The sequence below is a fragment of the Mirounga angustirostris genome, unplaced genomic scaffold, assembly GCF_029215605.1.
Source record: "Mirounga angustirostris isolate CCGP_5_RB_7025 unplaced genomic scaffold, mMirAng1.0.hap1 SCAF_14, whole genome shotgun sequence".
Classification (NCBI taxonomy): Eukaryota; Metazoa; Chordata; class Mammalia; order Carnivora; family Phocidae; genus Mirounga; species Mirounga angustirostris.
Genome location: NW_026991722.1, coordinates 72490480 through 72509722, shown reverse-complemented (window position 1 = coordinate 72509722; position 19243 = coordinate 72490480). Strand labels below are relative to the sequence as shown.

The 19243-nt window shown below is 50.3% G+C and overlaps 2 protein-coding genes across 3 annotated transcripts in view; one reads left to right on the top strand and one right to left on the bottom strand.

The window, feature by feature from the left end:
- DNAH10 (dynein axonemal heavy chain 10) overlaps positions 1 to 1735 on the top strand; it is a 132177-nt gene extending 130442 nt beyond the window's left edge. Inside the window, exons 78-79 of the mRNA XM_064578247.1 lie at positions 878 to 1023; positions 1336 to 1735. Of these exons, the coding sequence (XP_064434317.1) occupies positions 878 to 1023; positions 1336 to 1482 (293 nt within the window). The 3' untranslated portion in view covers positions 1483 to 1735. The remainder of the gene's footprint in view (positions 1 to 877; positions 1024 to 1335) is intronic.
- Positions 1736 to 2352: 617 nt separating this feature from the next.
- The window catches only part of CCDC92 (coiled-coil domain containing 92), a 31014-nt gene continuing 14123 nt past the window's right edge, over positions 2353 to 19243 (bottom strand). For both annotated transcript variants that reach the window (XM_064578245.1, XM_045887829.3), the window contains 3 exons: positions 6833 to 6979; positions 6184 to 6225; positions 2353 to 3755 (listed from right to left, as the gene is read on the bottom strand). In XM_064578245.1, coding sequence (XP_064434315.1) covers positions 2980 to 3755; positions 6184 to 6225; positions 6833 to 6962 — 948 coding nt within the window. In that variant the 5' untranslated portion in view covers positions 6963 to 6979 and the 3' untranslated portion in view covers positions 2353 to 2979. The remainder of the gene's footprint in view (positions 3756 to 6183; positions 6226 to 6832; positions 6980 to 19243) is intronic.

The window sequence follows — 19243 nt, the reverse complement described above, 5'->3', positions numbered from 1 at the left end:
GAGACCTGGGGCTGATGTCAGGCGAGACCTGAACCATGTTCCCTGGGCTCCTTTGTGGGAAGTGGGCTCCTCGGTCAGAATTAGATCTTTCACAGAACTGGATCACCCGAGGGCTTCCCTGGAAACCCTGAGGGGTCAGGGGCGTGGGCGCCAGAAGGCAGATCAGACGAGGTTGGACCCATAAAGTATAACGTCAGGTCCCTTCAACACTGGTGACTGATGCTGCAGACTCTGGCTGGGAGCTGCCACTTCCTAGGGCGGGGCCCTGGAGTCGGAGGACATTTAACCGTGAGCAACAGAAGCGCTCTTGAGCCAGCTTCGTCGAGACGGGCTTCATGGTAGAGGTTCAGGGATGCTCACCATCCCCGCAGCACAAGGCCAGCGAGGTCTCAGAGGAACTGGCAGGTGTCAGGGCCACCACGCTCTCTGGGTGACTGACTGTCCTCTGCTGTTGTGCATGTCTGTCGTGTCCTGTTCCCCAGACACCATTTTCTCTGCTGGGTTTGACTCCCTGCCCCCACTCCCTCTGGCTCAGGGGGGACTTGGGGTTGCCGTGGTACCGAATGACCGGTGCTTCCGTCTTTATAACCCGGGGCTCCAGCGTTTTGGGCTGTGTTCCTTGAAGCAGATTGCTGGGGGAGGCGCCCACCCCTCGTCCCCTTCGCCGAGGCTCTGGGGGAGGCTCATGAGATCTACAGAGTGTCCTGTCTGGGCTGTCCCTCCACAAAGGGAAGAAAGGACGGCCACCTCTCTTGGAAAAAGGCCTGGGCTGTGTCTGGGGACGGAGAGCCGGTTACTTGTTGTGCGTGCACCGCGGACATCCGGGAGAGCCGCCGGTGCCTCCACAGAAATCCCCGTCTCTTCCTGGTATCTCTAGGATGTTTTGTCTCGGGACTGTATCTAGAAGGCGCTGACTGGGATGTAGAAAGAGGATGTCTTATCAAGAGCAAACCTAAGGTGCTGGTGGTCGACCTGCCGATTCTGAAGATCATCCCCATCGAAGCCCATCGCCTCAAACTGCAGGTCGGGGGGGGTCACACTTGGGGTGGTTCAGACATTCTGGCCCTTTAAAACACAGGTGGTTAAACTCTGGTGGGTGGGGGAAGCCCACCCTGTCACGTCCTGCCTCATCAAGTCCTCGCATCTGGGGTGGCAGCAGGTGCCTCCCCGCTCAGCCCGGATCCACCTTCACCCTGTCGGTGCTCGGCTGCGGAGGGTGGCCCGGCCAGGCCGGCGGGAGGCGCTGCACCATCTGCACCCACATGAGTGTCCCATGGCCTGGGCTTGAGCTCCTCTGCCCTCCGGCAACACACCTCACTTGCCTCTCCTTTGCAGAACACCTTCCGGACGCCGGTCTACACCACCTCCATGAGAAGGAACGCCATGGGAGTTGGTCTGGTGTTTGAAGCCGATCTCTTCACCTCAAAACACATTTCTCACTGGGTGCTGCAGGGGGTGTGCCTCACGCTGAACTCCGACTGACCGTCCGGGCCAAGAAACCCACACGCCCAGCTCCGTCCGGGGCTGGCGGTGGGAATGTGGGCAGTCGGCAACAGTGGTCACGTCTGCGGTCAGCTCTCGGGGCCTGGAGCGGCTGGGGGTGGACGGACATGGCTTTTCCTTTCATTTGAAATCAGTCAATTTAATCTCTTTCCGTAGAAATTAAGCAGATGGTTTTGGTTTTTAAACTGTTTCTAAGGATTCTGCATATTTGAAAAGTAAATACTAGAGAACATTTTAAGGTATGTCGTTTTGTTGCTCTTCTCAGAGGAGACGTTGTGATTAGGTGGAAGTGCTGGGCTGCTGGGCAGGGTCCGGCAGAGTCCCCTTCCTGGGCCCATGCTGCTGCCCCCAGCAGAGATGGCCGTGGTCCCCCACCGCCACCCCTCCCCCCTTCCAGAGCTCTCCAGTCTGCCGGGTGAGGGTGAGGACCCTGAGCTGGCGTGTCATTCCCGCATGAGCTCCTACCTGCACCCTGGCTGGGTCTGCGTGGGGCTGGGGGCAGACTTAGAATACCCCGGCCTGGCTCCTGGGCGTCCCTTCCTTCCGCACACCCTGGGGCCAGGCCTGCTGGAGGGCAGGAGTGGCTTTGCTTTGCAAGGGAGGAGCCGGGTGGAGCACCAGCAGGGCAGAAGGGCAGGGGCCAGTCATGGGCACAAGTAGCTTCTGCCAGAACCTGGAAGTGCAGTCTTCTCAGGGGCGAGAGCCCCGGGAGAGAACATGGGGTGAGAATGCAGTAGTTACTGGGCGGGGGGGGGGGGGGGGTAGCTGTTTCTCCCGCTCCCACAGTCTCCTCCCCCCAGCTCCTCCCTCAGGTGGTTTAATAAAAGACACAAAACAGAAAGAGGCAGGTTTAGAAAATAAAGTTTGTTGGGATCTTGAACACTTTGGATAAAACTAACAAAAAATAACACACGTTCAGGTTGTAGTGATATGAGAAGTAACATCATATTTCGTTCCCGTGATACACACATACAGCTGCTTGGCTCTCCGTGCCGCCCTGGGAAAGGCTTGTCGGGAGGTTACAGGGTCTCCTGGAGGGAGCAGGGGCTGCTCCAGACGGGCTGCCCTGGAAACTGGAGCGAGAGGGTCAAGGTCGGTCGGCATGTATTGCTCTGGCTGTAGAATGAGGCGTGTGACTATCTGATTTCATTAACGTTGAGTAGTGATGCAGCCTGTGGCCTGTGCTTTGTCCATGAGCGCACGGAGGTTACACGGAGTGGGATTAGAAGCAAGCGATTCGGCACACAGGTGTTTGGCCACAGCGATTAGTAAATACGTATTCTGCAGCAAGGACACGATCGTATTTTGGTGTCAGTAAAGAGGGCAAGAGGAGCAGGAGAAGAATAATCTGTTGACAGGTCTGAAAAAAATTTGGCATGCATTGGATTTAAAACAAACAAAAGCATGGATGAGTTTTTCCTAGTAGTGCTCACAGTGCATCGACAGCCGAAGGTGAAGGGCCGCCTGGGGCAGGCCTCACACAGTTCTGTCCGTCCCTGAGTGCTTCCTCACGGCCTTCCCTCCGTTCACCTGGTCAACTGCCAGCGTCTCCACCTCGGGCTGGGCCTGCGGCGGGGCGGCGTGGTGGATGCGGTGGGCCACCCCCACGTGAGCCTTGTGCGGCTTCTCGCGGGCCGGGCTGTGCTGCTCGCTCGGGCCACGGTCGGAGGTGATGGGGGGGATGACCAGAGGCCTCTCCTTGATGAGGTGGACCTCGGCGGACTCCCTGGCCAGCAGGAATGGGGTGGGGTCAGGCATGGCATCCACTGGCTCCCGCAAGAGGAGTTTCCGGCTCTCAGCCCCAAATCTGTAGACCTCTTCAAACTCGGGGTGCAGGGGGGCCGAGAGGCTCTTTTTCATCCGGCGGCGGGGGGTTTCGGGCAGCTTGTCCTTGGGGGGGGCCGGCTTGTAGCTGGCCAGCACGGGGCTCCCAGAGGGGCTGCCGTCCGAGGTCCCACTGGCGCTCATGAGCTTGCGCTTGGCGGCGTGCAGCTGGGACGTCAGGTAGGCGATGGTGCTGGCGCGCTGCTCGAGCTCGCTGGACAGCATGTTCAGCTTGTGGCTCTTCACCTTCAGCTCCTCCAGGTACTTCTTCTCCCGCTCCTTGACGGTGTTCTCCAGCACCGCGATCATGGCGTTCTTCTGCTCCAGCTCTTTGAGCAGCTCATTGTTCTCGTTCTCCTGGAGCTTCAGTTGGGCTTCCAGTTCTTCACATCTTCTCTTTAGTTCACTGCTTCTGGAAGACCCCTCTCCTAGAAGAACAAGCCGAGGGGGCGGGGTTTAGAACCCCCCGGAGCAGAGGCAGGGAGTCCTTCTGTGTCGGCTGCCCTCCCCGGGGCCTCTTGCTCCCACCCCCCTGCCCTCTCCCTCACCCAGGTGTGGATCGAGTGCTCTCGGAGCGCCTTCCAGCTCTCGGTTCCCTGGCTCACTGCACAGAACGCCTCCACACTTCAAAAATGCTGAAGTCACAACGGGCAATCTCAGGCTATCAGACCCCAGCAAAGAGGAATAAACTGTGAGCAGATCCCTCTGTCTGCTTGGGCCGCATGTACTAAGCGCCTGCTTCACTCGAAGCCCCGTTGTGAAAGACAACTGTAGACTTTCTCCGTGTCTAAGCACAAAACTCTGAAGCTGCAGAGGAGACAGGAGGGGAGGCTGCCGCCTTCCCTGCCACAGGGTCCCCAACTCCTCCTGTCTCAAAGGGCGGCTGTTCCTGGGCCTGGGGGCTCCGCCTCAGCCCCCGGCCCACCCTGTGTGTGCCCACCTCCAGCAGCTCAGGATCTCCCCCCAGCGCTACCGGGGCCTGTGCAGGGCTGGGAGCCAGCGTCCGCGGGCACCTCTCACATGGGGATGCGGGCCGAGTGGGGCCCCAAATCCAGGGCTATGGACTGATGTTTGTTGGCTCCTGACTTTTTAGGAGCTACCGCGTCTGCCTGCCCTACCTCCCTGAGACTTGAGAGAGCTGCTCCTTGGTGACCATTGTTCCCAGGGATCAGCACCTCCTCTTTTGCTAATTTCCACTCTTCTATAGGAAGCTCTGCTCTACCTCCTCCTCCACACCCACATCCTTTTTAAAGTTTCGGTCTTTCCCCATAAAATCTGCATGTGCACTCAGCTGAGGCAACTGCTCTTCATCACCTACAGACAGATTTCCCCAGCTGCCTGAGTGCTCAGTCACTGCATCACTTAAAATTTTTTTTTTTTAAGTAATCTCTACACCCAATGTGGGGCTCGAATTCACGACCCCGAGATCAAGAGTCACACGCTCTATGGATTGAGCCAGCCAGGTGCCTCTCACTGTGGCACTTTTTAAACAGATTCTCAGGTCTCCTCCCTGAGCCTCAGAATCAACCTTCAGGGGAGGGGGTCCAAGAGCCTGTATCTGCGCCCCCGCCCCATGCCCCTAGATGGAGCAAGTTCTGCATCCACCAAGGTAAAGCAGTGACTTCCAGTCTTGGGGAGGGGAGATGCCCCCACCAGGGCCAGCTGAGAGCTCTCATACCGCCTCCAATCATCACCTTGCGCCCCTGCCGCTGAGGAGGGTGGGTGGGTGGCCTTGGGATTTAGAGCTGAGACCCTCAAGGGGCTCTCTAGGGGCAGGGGAGGAGGGACCAGGCATATGAGTTCCTTCCTCCTGTATGCAGAGAGGGTTCAAGGGCAAGAACTAATCTTCAGGTTAGCCTGGCCAGGAGGGGGTGGGAAATGAAACACCCTGATTCCCGAGATGTGGGTGGCAGGGGTGCAGGAATCCCCGGAGGCCCCTGATCCTGGCCCAGGGCTTCGGGGGAGGAGAAGCCTGGCATCCTATCTCTTCAGTGAGGCCCCTCCTCTGCCACACAGACAAAAGGACATCTGGGCCCCTGAAAGACACACTTAAGAGACTGTAACCTGAGTATCACAAATGGAAAAGTCAGTACTTGGCGATGCACCGAGACCCATGGAGAGGTCCGTGTCTGTTACCCGTACTTGGACACACTCATGAATAATAAATAGACCATAGTGCGGCCTATTTAGGAAAAGGCATCTCGACTCGTGTGGATTCTGCACTTTTCAAATCCCCACTTGGTTCTGGGAGCAAGCTAATTGTCATCAGCCACAGGGGCCCCCGTTCTATCTTCTCTGCCCCAGCTGCCATTAGGCTGATATCTTTGGGAGTCCCTGAGGATTCTGGTTGAGGGGAAGCATTTCCGAGACTGCAGTCTAGAGAAAGGCATTCACGATTCTTTGGGGACTATCTAGTCATTTGGTCCCTCACTCAACCAGTGTGTTGGGAGCGCCTGCTCTGTGCCAGGTCCTGGGTGAGGCTCAACGGACAGAGGTGGTGGGACCCTGTTCCTTCTCCTCTTTCTGGTTTAAATTACATTAATTTCTTGATTAGAGAAGGAAGACATTCACTGGAGAAATATCAAAATCAAGAAAAGCATATAACAGACATTCCAAATATATGTGTCCATCAAAAGAAAATAAAACCACTCTTCCTTCCCACTCCACTGACAGCCCCTCATAACACCTCAGGGTCCAAACGTCCTTCCCATCTTTTCTTAGAAAGCTCTGGTCACACGTGCAACTCTTTCTAGCAATGTATTTTCTTCTAGATGTGTAGCTAATGAACAAATGGCACCAACATGTGCCACAACCAGAAATAATACCACCATTCACTTTCCGGGAAGAAGTTCTTACCTGTCTGGTCCGAACTTTTGAGTGTCAGCTCATATGTTAAATCTAAAAAGGAAACCATATACATTAATTTTGTATGTTTACAGTAGGTTTCAAAGTCTTCATCAGCTCTGAAAATGCAGAACCGGTTCCCATGATCAGCCCGCAAATCCTGCCCAGACAGAGCAGGGCTTGGCCGCGTTAGCGGCAGGCGTGCAAATGGCAGGAGCCACCAGCGGCCACTGTCCCTCCTAGGGCTCAGAGAGACCCTCCTTCCCTAAGACACACCCTGGCATCTACAGTTAGCAAGCAGCTTGCTCTGTGTGTTACAGTCTGACGATCAGTTCCAAAATGCACTGTAAATCCTAACCATTGCATTTTGATCTTCTAAATCCTCAGTATGCCAAGGAATGACTTTGCAGCTTTACGCTTGGTGTGTGTTGATTAGGCAAAGAGGATGAGGGAAGACATTGGGATGGACTCCAGCGATGGTGGGGTTAACCGCATCAGAGAGAAGAGTGAAATCTCCTCTCGCTCCACTCCTGAGCAAGCCTGGCATGGCTTCTGAGCCGGCTTCTGTCTCAAACAGTCCCGACAACAGGTCCTGCTTTGCTCTACGGCCCCAGCTGGGCCGGGGGGCCCTGCTCCGGGGGTCGCGCGGGGCCCCTGGTACCTGTGCAGTGTTGCTGCAGCCGCCTGATCTCGGCGTGCAGCCCCTTGAGGGTGCTGGCGTGCTCCCGCTGAAGGAACAGGAGGTTCTTCTGGGCACTGTGCAACTGGTTCTCCAGGTTTGTGGCTGCCATGCTGACATCCAGATGGCCTGCGGGAAACACAGACCCTGGTGGCTACCTCTGACAGCGAGGGTTGCGGGTGGAAGGCTGGAAGAGGGCGCTGCCTGCTGCCTGCCCTCCTTGGCTCTGGGGGGTGGCAGGCAGCATGAGGCCTGGCTCTGGAGGCAGAAGGGGTACATCAAACCTGGGTTCCCCGATTCCAAATCCTAGCCTTTCCACATGCCACATAGACTTCAACAGACTGTGACCAAAATTGCTAGATTGCCAAAGATTTCCCCGACAAGGTACACACTGACAGCTTCCTCACGGAAAGACCGAGCACCTGGGCAATGGGGTGAACGTTTCCTCAAAATGGTATTGAGAGATGGCCAAAGCGAGGAGGAGGAGGAAGAGGCGGGGAGAACTCCAGAAGGAAGCCCATGGATTTCACAGAGCTGAGAGGAGCCCCACATCTTTCTTTGGGAAAGGGCCATGTGGTGACTATGGGAAGCTGGAGTCTGTCCCCAAACCCTGCCTCCCCACCCACGGTGGCTTCTGTCATCAATCATCAGCTGCTCACTCAGGGCCTCAGATTCTCTGACTTTACTGTAACTCGAGAAATGTGGTGAAGTCAATTGGTCTTTCTGGAAAAGCTACCAAAGAAATTTAAGACGCCTTGCACAGCACTGAAAAATGCAAAGGACGAAATGTGGGTTATTTGCTTGTAAATTATTCTTGTAAATACAGAACCTCAGAGTGCATTTTTCCTCATTTGCTATGCCAAAGAGCCCTCCCAGAGGAACACTACTTCTCAAAGGGCTTCCGGTATGTGGATGGCTCTGGAGATGACCACACGCCCAGGTGCTGTCACCACACTGGGTGACACACCCCAGCTCTGGAGTTAAGCAAAGTTCATAACTGGAACTCAAGACCTGCGTCTTCAGTCACACGGAAAAGCTTCCCACGACCTCCTCGGGCCACAGGCTTCACTTGAGGCAAGCTGAGGAAATAGAGTGTGAGAGGCAAGCCCGAGAGGGAGGGAGGGAGGGCGGGTAAGGGGAACAGGTACAGAGGAACAAAAGGACATTCGGCGGGGAGCGGGGCATGGTGCAGCGTCCAGTGGTGGTGTTGGCCGCTTTGCCCTGTCGGGGGGGGGGGGGAAGGGGGTACAATTTGGCGAAGTGTGTCTGGAGCCTGGGAGCGTACCATCCCTCTGACTTCACGATTTCATTTCTAGGAATCGAGCGAAGGACAAGATTTACTTTTGTGTGAAAAGAGGTAGCCGTGACAATGGCCGTTACAGTGCAGTTCACAGAAAAGACCAGAAACAGAATCCAACAAGAGGGAACTCATTACAGTGATGGCTTCTAGAGAACAGAGATGAGATTTCCCAGGCCTTTAACTCGACTTCAAGCTGCAGCTGAGGCCAGGGTCGAGTTTCCGTCAGACAGAGCTTTTCCATGGGGAGCTGTGAGCAGCCTTGCAGTTTCCACCCTGAAGGCTTGTCTCTGCTGCAGCCAGGTGCTCCTGTCCAGGTCCTGGGCCAGGCGGGGACTTCCACCTGGGATCCCAGGGCTCTGGAGAGCCCATGCTGCCTGGCCAGCTCGTGGTCTCGTGTTAGAGCAGGACACTAACATAGGAGTCAGCCATCACGAGTGGCGCGGGTGGGCTGGCCAGCGTGCTCTTGTGGCAAGGAGCCCCCTCTGACTTCCTGCTTAATGCTCACTTTAAGTCAGGCCTTGCTCAAAGAAAAGGGGAAACACTAAAATTTCAAAACAGTTTTGTCCAGCACTGATTGTACAAGATGAGATGTGCCCATAATCTACCAGAGCGGGCAGGGAGGGGAGTAAAAATAGGACCTCAGCGGCTACCCCGTTCCAATCATAGTGTGGTACATTTTATTTGTAACACATTTAAATCTGATTTAAAGAAGCATTCATATTCTAATTGCCTCAGTGGATCAGCAGCTTTGAATTGTACTAAATCTGTAATTTATTAGTTCACTGAGGCAAGTACAGAAATAAGAACGTGCCCTTGAAGCTTCCCATTGTCATGGGCAGACAGCCTCGGGAGAAACACAAAGTGAACAGGAAGACTATGAGTCTGTAATGTGCAGAGCCAGCAAGGGCGCGTGGCGACTCCGTCTGGGGTCCCGACAGCGGGAAGGCAGGCGTTTTCAACCCCGTGGCACTTCACTGACTGGCGCTCTGTCCTTCTCTGCACTCTGTGCTGACGTAACAGGCCCAAGTGAGGAGAAGCTATTCATGCAGGGCACCCTCCAATTGTTGGGATACAAAGCAACAGTGCAGGCCCACTTAGGCCCGAGGAAACGAGTCACATCTCCAAATGGTATTCAAGCTACTCAATTCTTTTCCCTCCGCTCAAAAGGCTGACAATATCACAGACTTCCTGATGACAAGGCGTTGCTATAGCCTAAAAGAAAGTGATGATTTCAATTTCTTATCCTTAGCTCTTGTGACATGCAATCACGGGTCATGACCTAATCCTTCCAGTAAATTGGCAAGAACGAAGTTACAGAAGCCTCCCGTTTAGGCCATGGAGACACAGCTGGGAGATGTGGCTAATCTGGAGGAAGAAATGAAGGTGGTCCTGAGAGGCTTAATTCAGAATCTCTAAGACACTCTGGGAGTCAGAGACACGAAGGAGCATTCAGGACTCATCCCTGAAAGGGTCAGCGTGATGGATGAAGGTAAAAATGCAGGGCGTCTACTACCCATGAAAAATGCATCCTTCTTGAGTAAAGGCATTCACCCCGTCTCGACAGTGTGTCAACCAGTAATGGAGGCTGACACTCCCAGAGCACAGCTTGCACAACACTGCACTTTCTATGTCAAAAGGGGCATATGCTACAAATTGTGGGCTCTTTGTATTGCCGCTTTTAGTCTTGAGGCAATCCAATTTTGTTTCTAAGCGTCGCTGGGAGCTGTCAGCAATTTCACAGTTATTGGCTCGGCCAAAGGCAGTGCGGCCTGGACATTGGCCTCCTCTCCTCTCGGAGATGCTGTGCTTAGCTGCAGATGATGGGCTTCCAAGTGACTGGCATTCCAGGGCCCGGCCACGGTGGCGGTCAGAGGGCAGGACCCCCGCCCACGGCGTGCACGGCTCTGCCAGCAAACTCGGGCTGAAGCAGTGGGCATGGGCATCCTGAAGGGAGACCTGCTGAACAGGCTACCTTGACCACGATTTGGAGGTTAAGCCACACATGCAGTTTTTCCTGTGGTAAATTCATGAGGTAGTAAATTTCTGTTAATTTGCAATTCCCTCTACATGTTGGGAAAATTAATGCTTGACAAAGACTGTTCCAAATTCTAGAGAGGGGTTCTGGAGACCTGGCCAAGACTTCCTCCCAGCGCGGGGAGGGATGCTAACACCATTTCCTGGCAATAACATGCTTTTAATGAAGGTCCTTGGAGAGACGTCGGCCCCGACCTCACCGAGACTGCTCTGTGGCAGCACAAGGACAAATGGCCTATCAGTAGCTTGTTTCCAATTTTCGTCCTAACTCAAAAGTAATGTTCTTTCCTCTCCTTCAGGGCATTAATGTATAAATGATGACATGATAATTTTATTTATGGGCCATCTCCACTTGTACGGGCACAAAGTGCTCTCCTATCACCTACGTCGTTGGCTCTCTGAACACTCCCCTGAGGAAAAACAGGAATATCCCATCGACAAGGGAAAACATAAATCCGAGAATGCTGCATCTGCGCCTTGCAGCTTCTCTGGGCCCTCAGGCTCTGTGGGCGAGAATCCTGAAGGCTGGGGTAGGTCTCAATTCCATGCAGAAAATCAGATGCTTTTCCAAACGTCTGCATCACATCTCGAATGCTCTGACCCAGAGGGGCAAATAAAGCAGGGGACCTCGCGGTGGCCTCTCAGCACGGGGAGCGTAGTGCTCCTCCAGCCGAGCCAGGCCCGGGCCACGTGACAGCCTGCACAGCACTGCTCACCGGAGCAGGATCCACGGGCTGAGCTCCAGGTTAGACAGACAATGACCAAAGGGCACTGCTGACCAGCCAGTATGGCAAAAAGGCTCACCAGCAAAGTTGTCCAGGAAGCTGGCTGGGGGCAGGGCACTCTGGGCCTAGCCGGAGCCCTCATGAAGCAGCTAAGCCAGCTTGGGAGAAAGAATAAGGTACACATAGCGTTGCATGTGTGCCCTGGTCCTTGGGGTTCAGGCGGATGCCCAATCCGAAAGCCAGGGCCATACTCCCTGTCTTCCTCTGGGGCTGACTCAGCAATGAGTCTGTGTGGGGTCAAAAGGCCGCATCTTGGCCCCGCTGCTGCTGTGGGGAGCAGCTCTGGTGCTACGATGGGGAGGAACCAAAGCCAGACTCGCTTTTGCCCCCTTTTAAACACATACCTTTTTCTTCAACATTCCTCCTAAGCGCACACACAGATCTTGCCTACATTTTCATCTGCAGACAAAGTTGACCATCTTGCATCCCTGCGATGCTCTTGGGATCCAGCCCCCATTCCCAGAGGCCCAGCCTGCTCCGCCTTCCCTCCCCAGCCTTGCCCCACACCAGTCTCCCCCTGGACTCCATCAACACTGTCGTCCTCCCCCACCTCATCTGCCATACCCCTCCCCCAACACAGGGCCTTTGCGCGCCTTTTCCCTCCATCTGGAATTCTCCTGGCAAACTACCTCCCACCCTCCTGCCTAATGAACTTCCATTCTTCCTTTACATCTGAACTCATGCATTACAGGCCGGCTTCAGATAATTTTACAATGCTTCCTAATGTTGCTGAGTGCAGGTCTCCACGAGAATTACATTGCATTAATCAAAAAGCATTACGGCAGCACTGATTTGAACATGACCTCATCCCATAATTCCTTGACATGCCAGAAGCAATATTTTAAAGTGTACCTGTCCACATTTCTTAGACTAGAAGCAATGGAGTGTCTTTGATGGGAAAGGGTCCCACCATTTAAAAATGGGAAACTTCTTTGTTCGTGGGCAATCAAAAGCAGACTTATCTTTTCACTCAACACAAAGCCTGTGGAACTAGGGTAATAATTTTAGAATCTGAAAAAATAGCACACTAGCACTCACGTGGTAGCTGTGAATTAGTTATAAGAAGCTATTTCAGCTTCTAGTCATGAATAAGTTATAACCCATTCATGTTAGGTTCCCTCATTCCACGAGCAATCAGAACAGCTGCGGTCTGTCCGTGCCTTTGGCAAGGCCTGTGACCTGACAGGAGCCACCTGGCCCTGAACAGGCTGTGGCATCCCAGTGTTCTGTGACAAGGACCTCTGTGGCCTTCTCCTGGGGACTCCGTGTGCTGCTCTCCTACGGGTCTTAGAACATAGGCATTGCCATGGAGAAAATGGAGGTTGACTGAGGAGGGCAAAGTCAGCAAGTGTAGACGTTCAATGTGAGAGGATTTCTAGCAGGGAGGTGGTTTTCTAGGCAGATTTCTGGACTCAAGAAGGTGAGGGTGGAGGAAACCTTCAAAATCAGCTAGCTATTCCAACCCCTCTTTCTTTCAAGAAACTGAGGCCCAAAGATTTGCTGAACACAGTGGGATAAACAAGACCAGAACAGACAAGCTCTTGAGGAGACAGACTATGTCTGAGATTAAATCTGAACCCCATCTTGTCACCTAAATCACCGCAACATCTAACTCATAGGGTTGTTTCAAGAGCGAAACGCAATCACGTAGTGTCTGGGTACAGTAAGTGCTGTTAGCTATAGCTAAATGGGAGCTGTAAATGTTATAAATGTTAGCTATATTGTTTTCATGTAAATACTGGCCCACAGTTATGCAAACATACTCCCAAGTTGCTTACTGAGTCCCACCTTCCAGTATTTCCAGAACATCATCTAAGTATGGAAATGAGCTAGCAAAGAAATTCTAGTTACCTCCGAAGAGAGAAACATAAAAGGAAACAGAAGCATTTTCTGCTGGCCTTTATCTTCCATTTGCACTGGAGAGAAGCATTCACGCAGAGAATAAAGAGGTAGGCAGAGCAAGGCACCCTCAGGGACAGTAAAGCCTACTTCTTATTTAGAAACAATCTGAAATGCTCTACAAGAAGCTAAAAAAGGTCCAAGGCTAATTAGGCCATCAACTCTCAATCCAAAATACCTGCTTTTAGGAAAGAAAACCGTCTCTGAAAATGAATACTGACATTAATCTGAATTCAGAACAATCCTGGATAAAAAACTCTTTTACGTTGTAGGACCTGACTATTTCTACTTGTACGTGTATTTAAGAAATTCAACTAGTAAGTTATTTAAGAGTCCCCAAGAATTAGGGCACCAAGAAAAAGGACATCATTTCCAGGGAGCATAAGCATTCAACAACCACTCCAGAAATATTTTGGTAAAGAGAATGAACACCTTGACAAAGTGGAAGCAAAAAGGGGCACCTGGGAGGCGCCTGGGTGGCTTAGTCGGTTGAGCATCCAACTCTTGATTTCCACTCAGGTCATGACCTCGGGGTTGTGAAACCAAGCCCTACATTGGGCTCTGCGCTTGGTGTGGAGTCTGCTTGGGATTCTCTCTCCCTCTCCCCCTTCCACCAAGCACTCATGCTCTCTCCTTCTAAATAAAATCTTTAAAAAAAAAACCCCAAAACAAAGCAGAAGCAAAAAAAATGTTGAAAACAAAAGGTGCAATTGTTTTTTAAAGTGACAGAAAATCTTTATTGATCATCCTTAGAGAATTAGGTTTTTTAAAAGATTTATTTAGGGGTGCCTGGGTGGCTCAGTCGGTTAAAGTGTCTGCCTTCAGCACAGGTCATGATCCCAGGGTCCTGGGATTGAGCCCCATGTCGGGCTCTCTGCTCAGCGGGGAGCCTGCTTCTCCCTCCCCCTCTGCCTGCCGCTCCCCCTGCTTGTGCACTTGCTCGCTCTCTCTCTCAAATAAATAAATAAATCTTTAAAAAAATAAAATTTTAAAAAAGATTTATTTATTTTAGAGAAAGCACAAGCATGAGGGGCAGAGCAGATGATGGAGAGTCTCGAGCTAGGTAGGTGGCACATCTTTTTTAAATGGGCATGTCCCTAAAAGCTAAGAGGAAAACTCCAGTAGAAAGCAAAGAAAAAAAAAAAAAAAGAAAAGCATCTTTTTTTTGCAAGATAACCATCTCACAAAGTAATCTGAATGTCTGCTGATAAGAGGTTAGCATGGTGCATGCAAACTCTGAGATTATCACAAATGATCATGTAGCTGTGTACTTATCGACAAGGAAATATTTTACGATAAGTCAAAAAAGTGTATTAAAAGCTGTATATTTAATGTCATATTTTTGTCTATATAAGTAGAGACAACATCTAGAAGGATATACAACAAAGTGTTAAAAGCATTTATCTCTAGATGGTGGATTGTGGATGATTTTTACTTTTTAAAAATTCTATTTTGATACTCCCTAAAGCTGCTTTAATGATAAATGTATATTAGTTTAGAGTCAGAAAAAAATTACAAAGCAATTTCTCTTAAAAAAAGATAATCACTAACTATCCACTAGCAAAGTAGTATCACGTGTTTTAGTTATTTTTTTCCAGGGTAGTCTTGCTAGAATTGTGACTAGTTTACCAGAACCAAGAATAACGAACGGGAAGGCCATTTTTACAAAAGCAACAATTCGGGTGCCCCCAAGACATGCAGACAATGATCACGATGAGCACTTGAGTACCTCCCTGCTCCCATGCATTATGCATTCCTGTAATCCTCTGACATTATCCATCATAAAATACAAGGCCCGTCAACTATTCTTTAGACACTGACAGCCATTTCCTCCTGAAAGCATGTACAGCCTAGCATTAAAGTTGTAATAGATGTGATTAGAGAGATTGGCAATTAGACATGGGAATGTGATACGTGGCTGTCTGGGAAGTCTGCCGTCACTAGGGGCCTCCATGATGGATTTATTAACCAAGTTTCTCTGCAGTCCGATTATCTCATACTTTAAGAGTTTCCATTTGGCTTCTATTTAAAAACCACATCAAGTATCTACACCCTGGTAGGGGCTCAGCCCCTCCACTCAAAAACATCTCAGGAAGAAGCAAGTCTGTGTTTCAGATTCTCTGAGAGTCTCTAAGCAGGCAGATGCATGAGCTCCATGGTCTGCAATCACATGGTACTTTCTGGGAGTGCCCTGGGCCTCCGAGAACATTGGGCCACTTAATAGTCAGAATGCCTACAGTCTGTGGCAGGCACACCAGCACCCCCATCTCCTGGCTGGGGGCGGGGTGGAGTCGATATCCAGACACAATGCTGGTAGAGACTCAGCTCAGCACTTTCTACTTCAAAGAGAAAAGTCTTAAAGAGAAGTTGCCTCTAGGGAAATAGATGGCCACGTGGTGGCTCTGCTTGGCCCTTCTGCTCTCCCTATGTCTTCCTCCTGTCCTTCTGCACAGCATCCAGGATGACTGCCCTCTGGGCTCCACCCCAGTAGCCTCATTTCAGAAACTAGAGATGAAAACATTCACAACTCAATAGCAATGCCACTTGTGAACTTCTAATAAGCTTGTCATTTACCAAGATGGTCCTAAGCCAACAATTTAAGGACATATAAATCTCCCAACTTAACACACACACAGTTCTACCTAGTGATATTTTCCTTTAAATGGAAGGGAAAATAAGCAGGTCATATCTGATTAGTGTTTCCATTTCTACACTGTGATTACTGCAGATTTTAATTGTCTACTGATTGATAACCTAAAAGATGTAGTGACCCAAATGCAGACTGCCTTTTCACAATAATGAAATAGGAGAGTTTCCTTAAATCTTAGCACTTGGTGACCACAATCTAAATTGTATGTCCTAGGCTGAGAAGATGTGTTCACTTGCTTTAAAAATCTCTCAGTATGGTTTGCCAAACAGATGAACCATTTCAATTGATTTAACTGATAGGGCTTCTTTTATCCATCCTGTGGACCTACCTAATTACAGTGTAGGTTTCAAGGAAAGAAAGGTATTATTAACTGAAGCTCTATGCACTTTAATTTAGCCAAACTTTTCCTTTATTGCTTATAAAAGGTAAAACAGTCAATTGTTTCACTAGTGCTAATAAAACATATTTAGCTAAACCCTTATGGGGCATCTGGGAAGATTATCACTTACAGAAAAAAGAGACCTTATCCTTGTGATTTAGGTGGAAGAGCTCTGCCCATTCCCAGTTACGTCATCTTGGACAGCTTCGTAATTTAGCTCAGCAATCAAGCCAAAAAGAGTCACCTCCTCTGACTTGCCCTTCTGCAAAATGGGTCCACACTAATTATTTCAGAAGCGTTTAAACAGGGAAAACAGTAGAGATCTTCAAAATTATTAAAATATCCTAACAATAGTCAATTCAGTAACCAAAGTCACAGTGGCCAGGCATTTAATTTCAGTAATTACATATCCTCTGATAATCATGAATAAAATATTTGTTTTTATTGGACACTTATTTCTATGGAATAACATAGCTTGAGTACCAATAATTTGAAAAGAAGATAAACTTAGTCTTTTAAGGAGGCATTTACCTAGAGCTTCATTACCTATCACTTTTTTTGGATGGCTTCAGCATGTCCACCTACGGCCACATGACCCTCTGACTCTCCATCCTGTGATCTGACAGTCCTGATCTGAGATTGCTCAGTTCCTTCAAAGTTTCCTTTCCATGAGCTTCCTGTCTGTGCTGAATGAATGAGGCACATTTACTGGTGGCATTTCAGGCTGACTCCCATAAAGTTCTTTCTGCTCACAATGAGTCTTTATTATGTCAGGGCACGAGAGAACTCCCAGGATCCCATACTTCACTTCTTCAATAAATTGCGCAGGAGGTTCCAGAGAAGAGGAAAACTCTTCCTTGAAACGTGGATCCATGGAGAAGGTCTGTCACTTCAACAGGCAACGCTGAGAGCCACATGTAGCTGATGAGCTTGAGGGGGCTGCCAGGTGCCGTGCGTGCCATCTTAGGGCTCGTCTTTGCAACCTAATTTGGATCATACTAGATAGATGAGCCATCAGTACATTAGCCCAGTGGAAATAAAGGAAAACAAAGAGAAGTAAAGTAAGAGGCAGGGCAGCTGTATTTCATAGATGAGCTATCAGCTGTTGGAGGAAAGCAGAAGAAATCGGGGAAAGCAAACATCACTGTGTCCTGTAAGGAATTTCCAAAGAATGGAGCGCAGTTCAGTATTCTCTTACTCTTACTGACCTTTACCTTTTAAAGGTCATGATTCTTTTATACACTTTTGTCACTTTTTCCATTTGTACAACAGTCTTTTGTTGTTGTTTTCATCTTGTATCTGACCCCGTGCTCCCACGATGGGGTTAACTAGAATCTTGGTTCATGACACACTCTTTCAGGGCCCACTTTTATTTAAGTACTTTTAATAATAAGCACCTGATGTATCCACATCTTTGGAAATCAGCAATTTTGGTTCAGAGTGCCCAGATTTTCCATTTGAAGTCCCAAATTCTTAGGTTGGGTGTTTCAGCGTCTTCTGGTTGCTCCAACTCTGGTTAAAGTCTGTGGGTCAGTTGGGAGCCTGTGGGATTTGTTTTTCCTCCTGCTTTGCATCCTGGGCAGGACGGTCTCCTCCAGTCCTGCAGGTGGACACTTCTCTCGCTGGGTGTGGGGGAGCATGGGGCAGCTTCCACCTCAGTGAGACAGCTGCTACGTTGTGCCCCACGATGCTCCTCGGCCGGCTCTGCCCTGGCTTCTCTGGGGTTTGGCTGCTGCAGTTTACAGTGTGCTGGTGGTGACGGTGTTGGATGACAATCTGTTCTGTCTCGGCCCTAACCCAGTCTTGGGGTCAGTCCAAGCCATCTGGGCAAGAAAATACTCAAAGGCATTTTTTAGTCATGAGAAGCTGAAAATCATTCCTCAATCTTAGTAATTATGGTTATTACTGACCAAGTGTCAATGCGCCAGGCTCATAGGTAGATAATCATTTAATTATTGAAACTATTATCCAAGATAGGTATGATTATCCCCATTTTTTAAGGGATGATGGCTCAGAGGACTAAGACACTTGCCTCGATTTACAAGCACAGTGTATGAGCTCAATGCAAATCTGTTTCCAAGGGGGACATCTGGGACACCTGGGTGGCTTAGTCGGTTAAGCGTCTGCCTTCGGCTCAGGTCATGATCTCAGGATCTTGGGATCGAGCCCCACATTGGGCTCCCTGCTCCATGGGAAGCCTACTTTTCCCTCTCCCACTCCCCCTCTGCTTGTGTTCCCTCTCTCTCTCTAATAAAATATTAAAAAAAACACCCAAAAAACAAACAACAAAAACAACAAAGGGGACATCTTCTCTGCTTGGGTCCTTCCCGGTGCTCTCCTCCAATTCCAGTGTGTGGTGTTTGGAACCAGAAGGTCTCATGTTAGCTCTGGGAGAAGGTGAGCGTCCTGGCTGTTCACGTGCACCGTGGAACTTCAATCCCTGTGGCCGCTACAGACTGCCGCCCACCTGGCGGAGCAGGTGCTAGGCACTGTACTGAGCGCCACCCATGCGGTGCCTCACCAGGTCCTCCTGACAGCCCTGTGGGGTGGGTCCTTACTATCTTCCCAACTGTACACGCTGGGAAAGAGGCACAGACAGCTTAGATGATCTGCTCTATGGAGGTCACACATCACCCTGGTATTATTTTGCTGCTTTGTATCTCCTTCTTTTCTTTCCAAGGAGGGAGTTGTGCTAATACAGGCCTACATTTTTAGACAGGAAAGACGTAGCCCTTGGCTCAGAATTTCTTTTCACTGAATCTTAAAGCATCCTGTGACAAGATTTTACCAAGGCGTAACCTCCTCTATCGGTTGCAGTCCTATGGAAGGTGGACTGCCTAGACGAGCTCTAGTCATCTATGGGCCCCAGCGACACAGCAGGGTAGGAATTAACCCCCACATGGCCACAGTTTGAATCCTAGCCCTGTCTCGTATTAACTATGCAACTTTGGACAAGTTATGTCTAGTCCCTGTGCCTCACTCTCCTTATCTGTGAAATGGGATAGCAGTACCCACTTTATCAGGGTCACCATGAAAATGAAATGAGCTCCTCTGAAGAGGCGCTAACCAACAGAACCTAGGGCGACGATTCAAACAGTCTGCTCTCTGCTGTCCAGTAGAGCGGTCACTAGCCACACTGAGCACTTGAAATGTAGCTAGGAGGTCTGAGAAGCACATTTTCCCCCTTGTATTTATTCTGATTTGAATTAATTCAAATTTAAATAGCTCCACATGGCCGGGGGCTACCATACCCGGCAGCAGAGATGTAAAGCGTTCAGAACCACACCTAGAACTGTGGGCTTGCTGCAATGCGGAGAATCACCCAAACACGTTTCCTGGGCGCCCC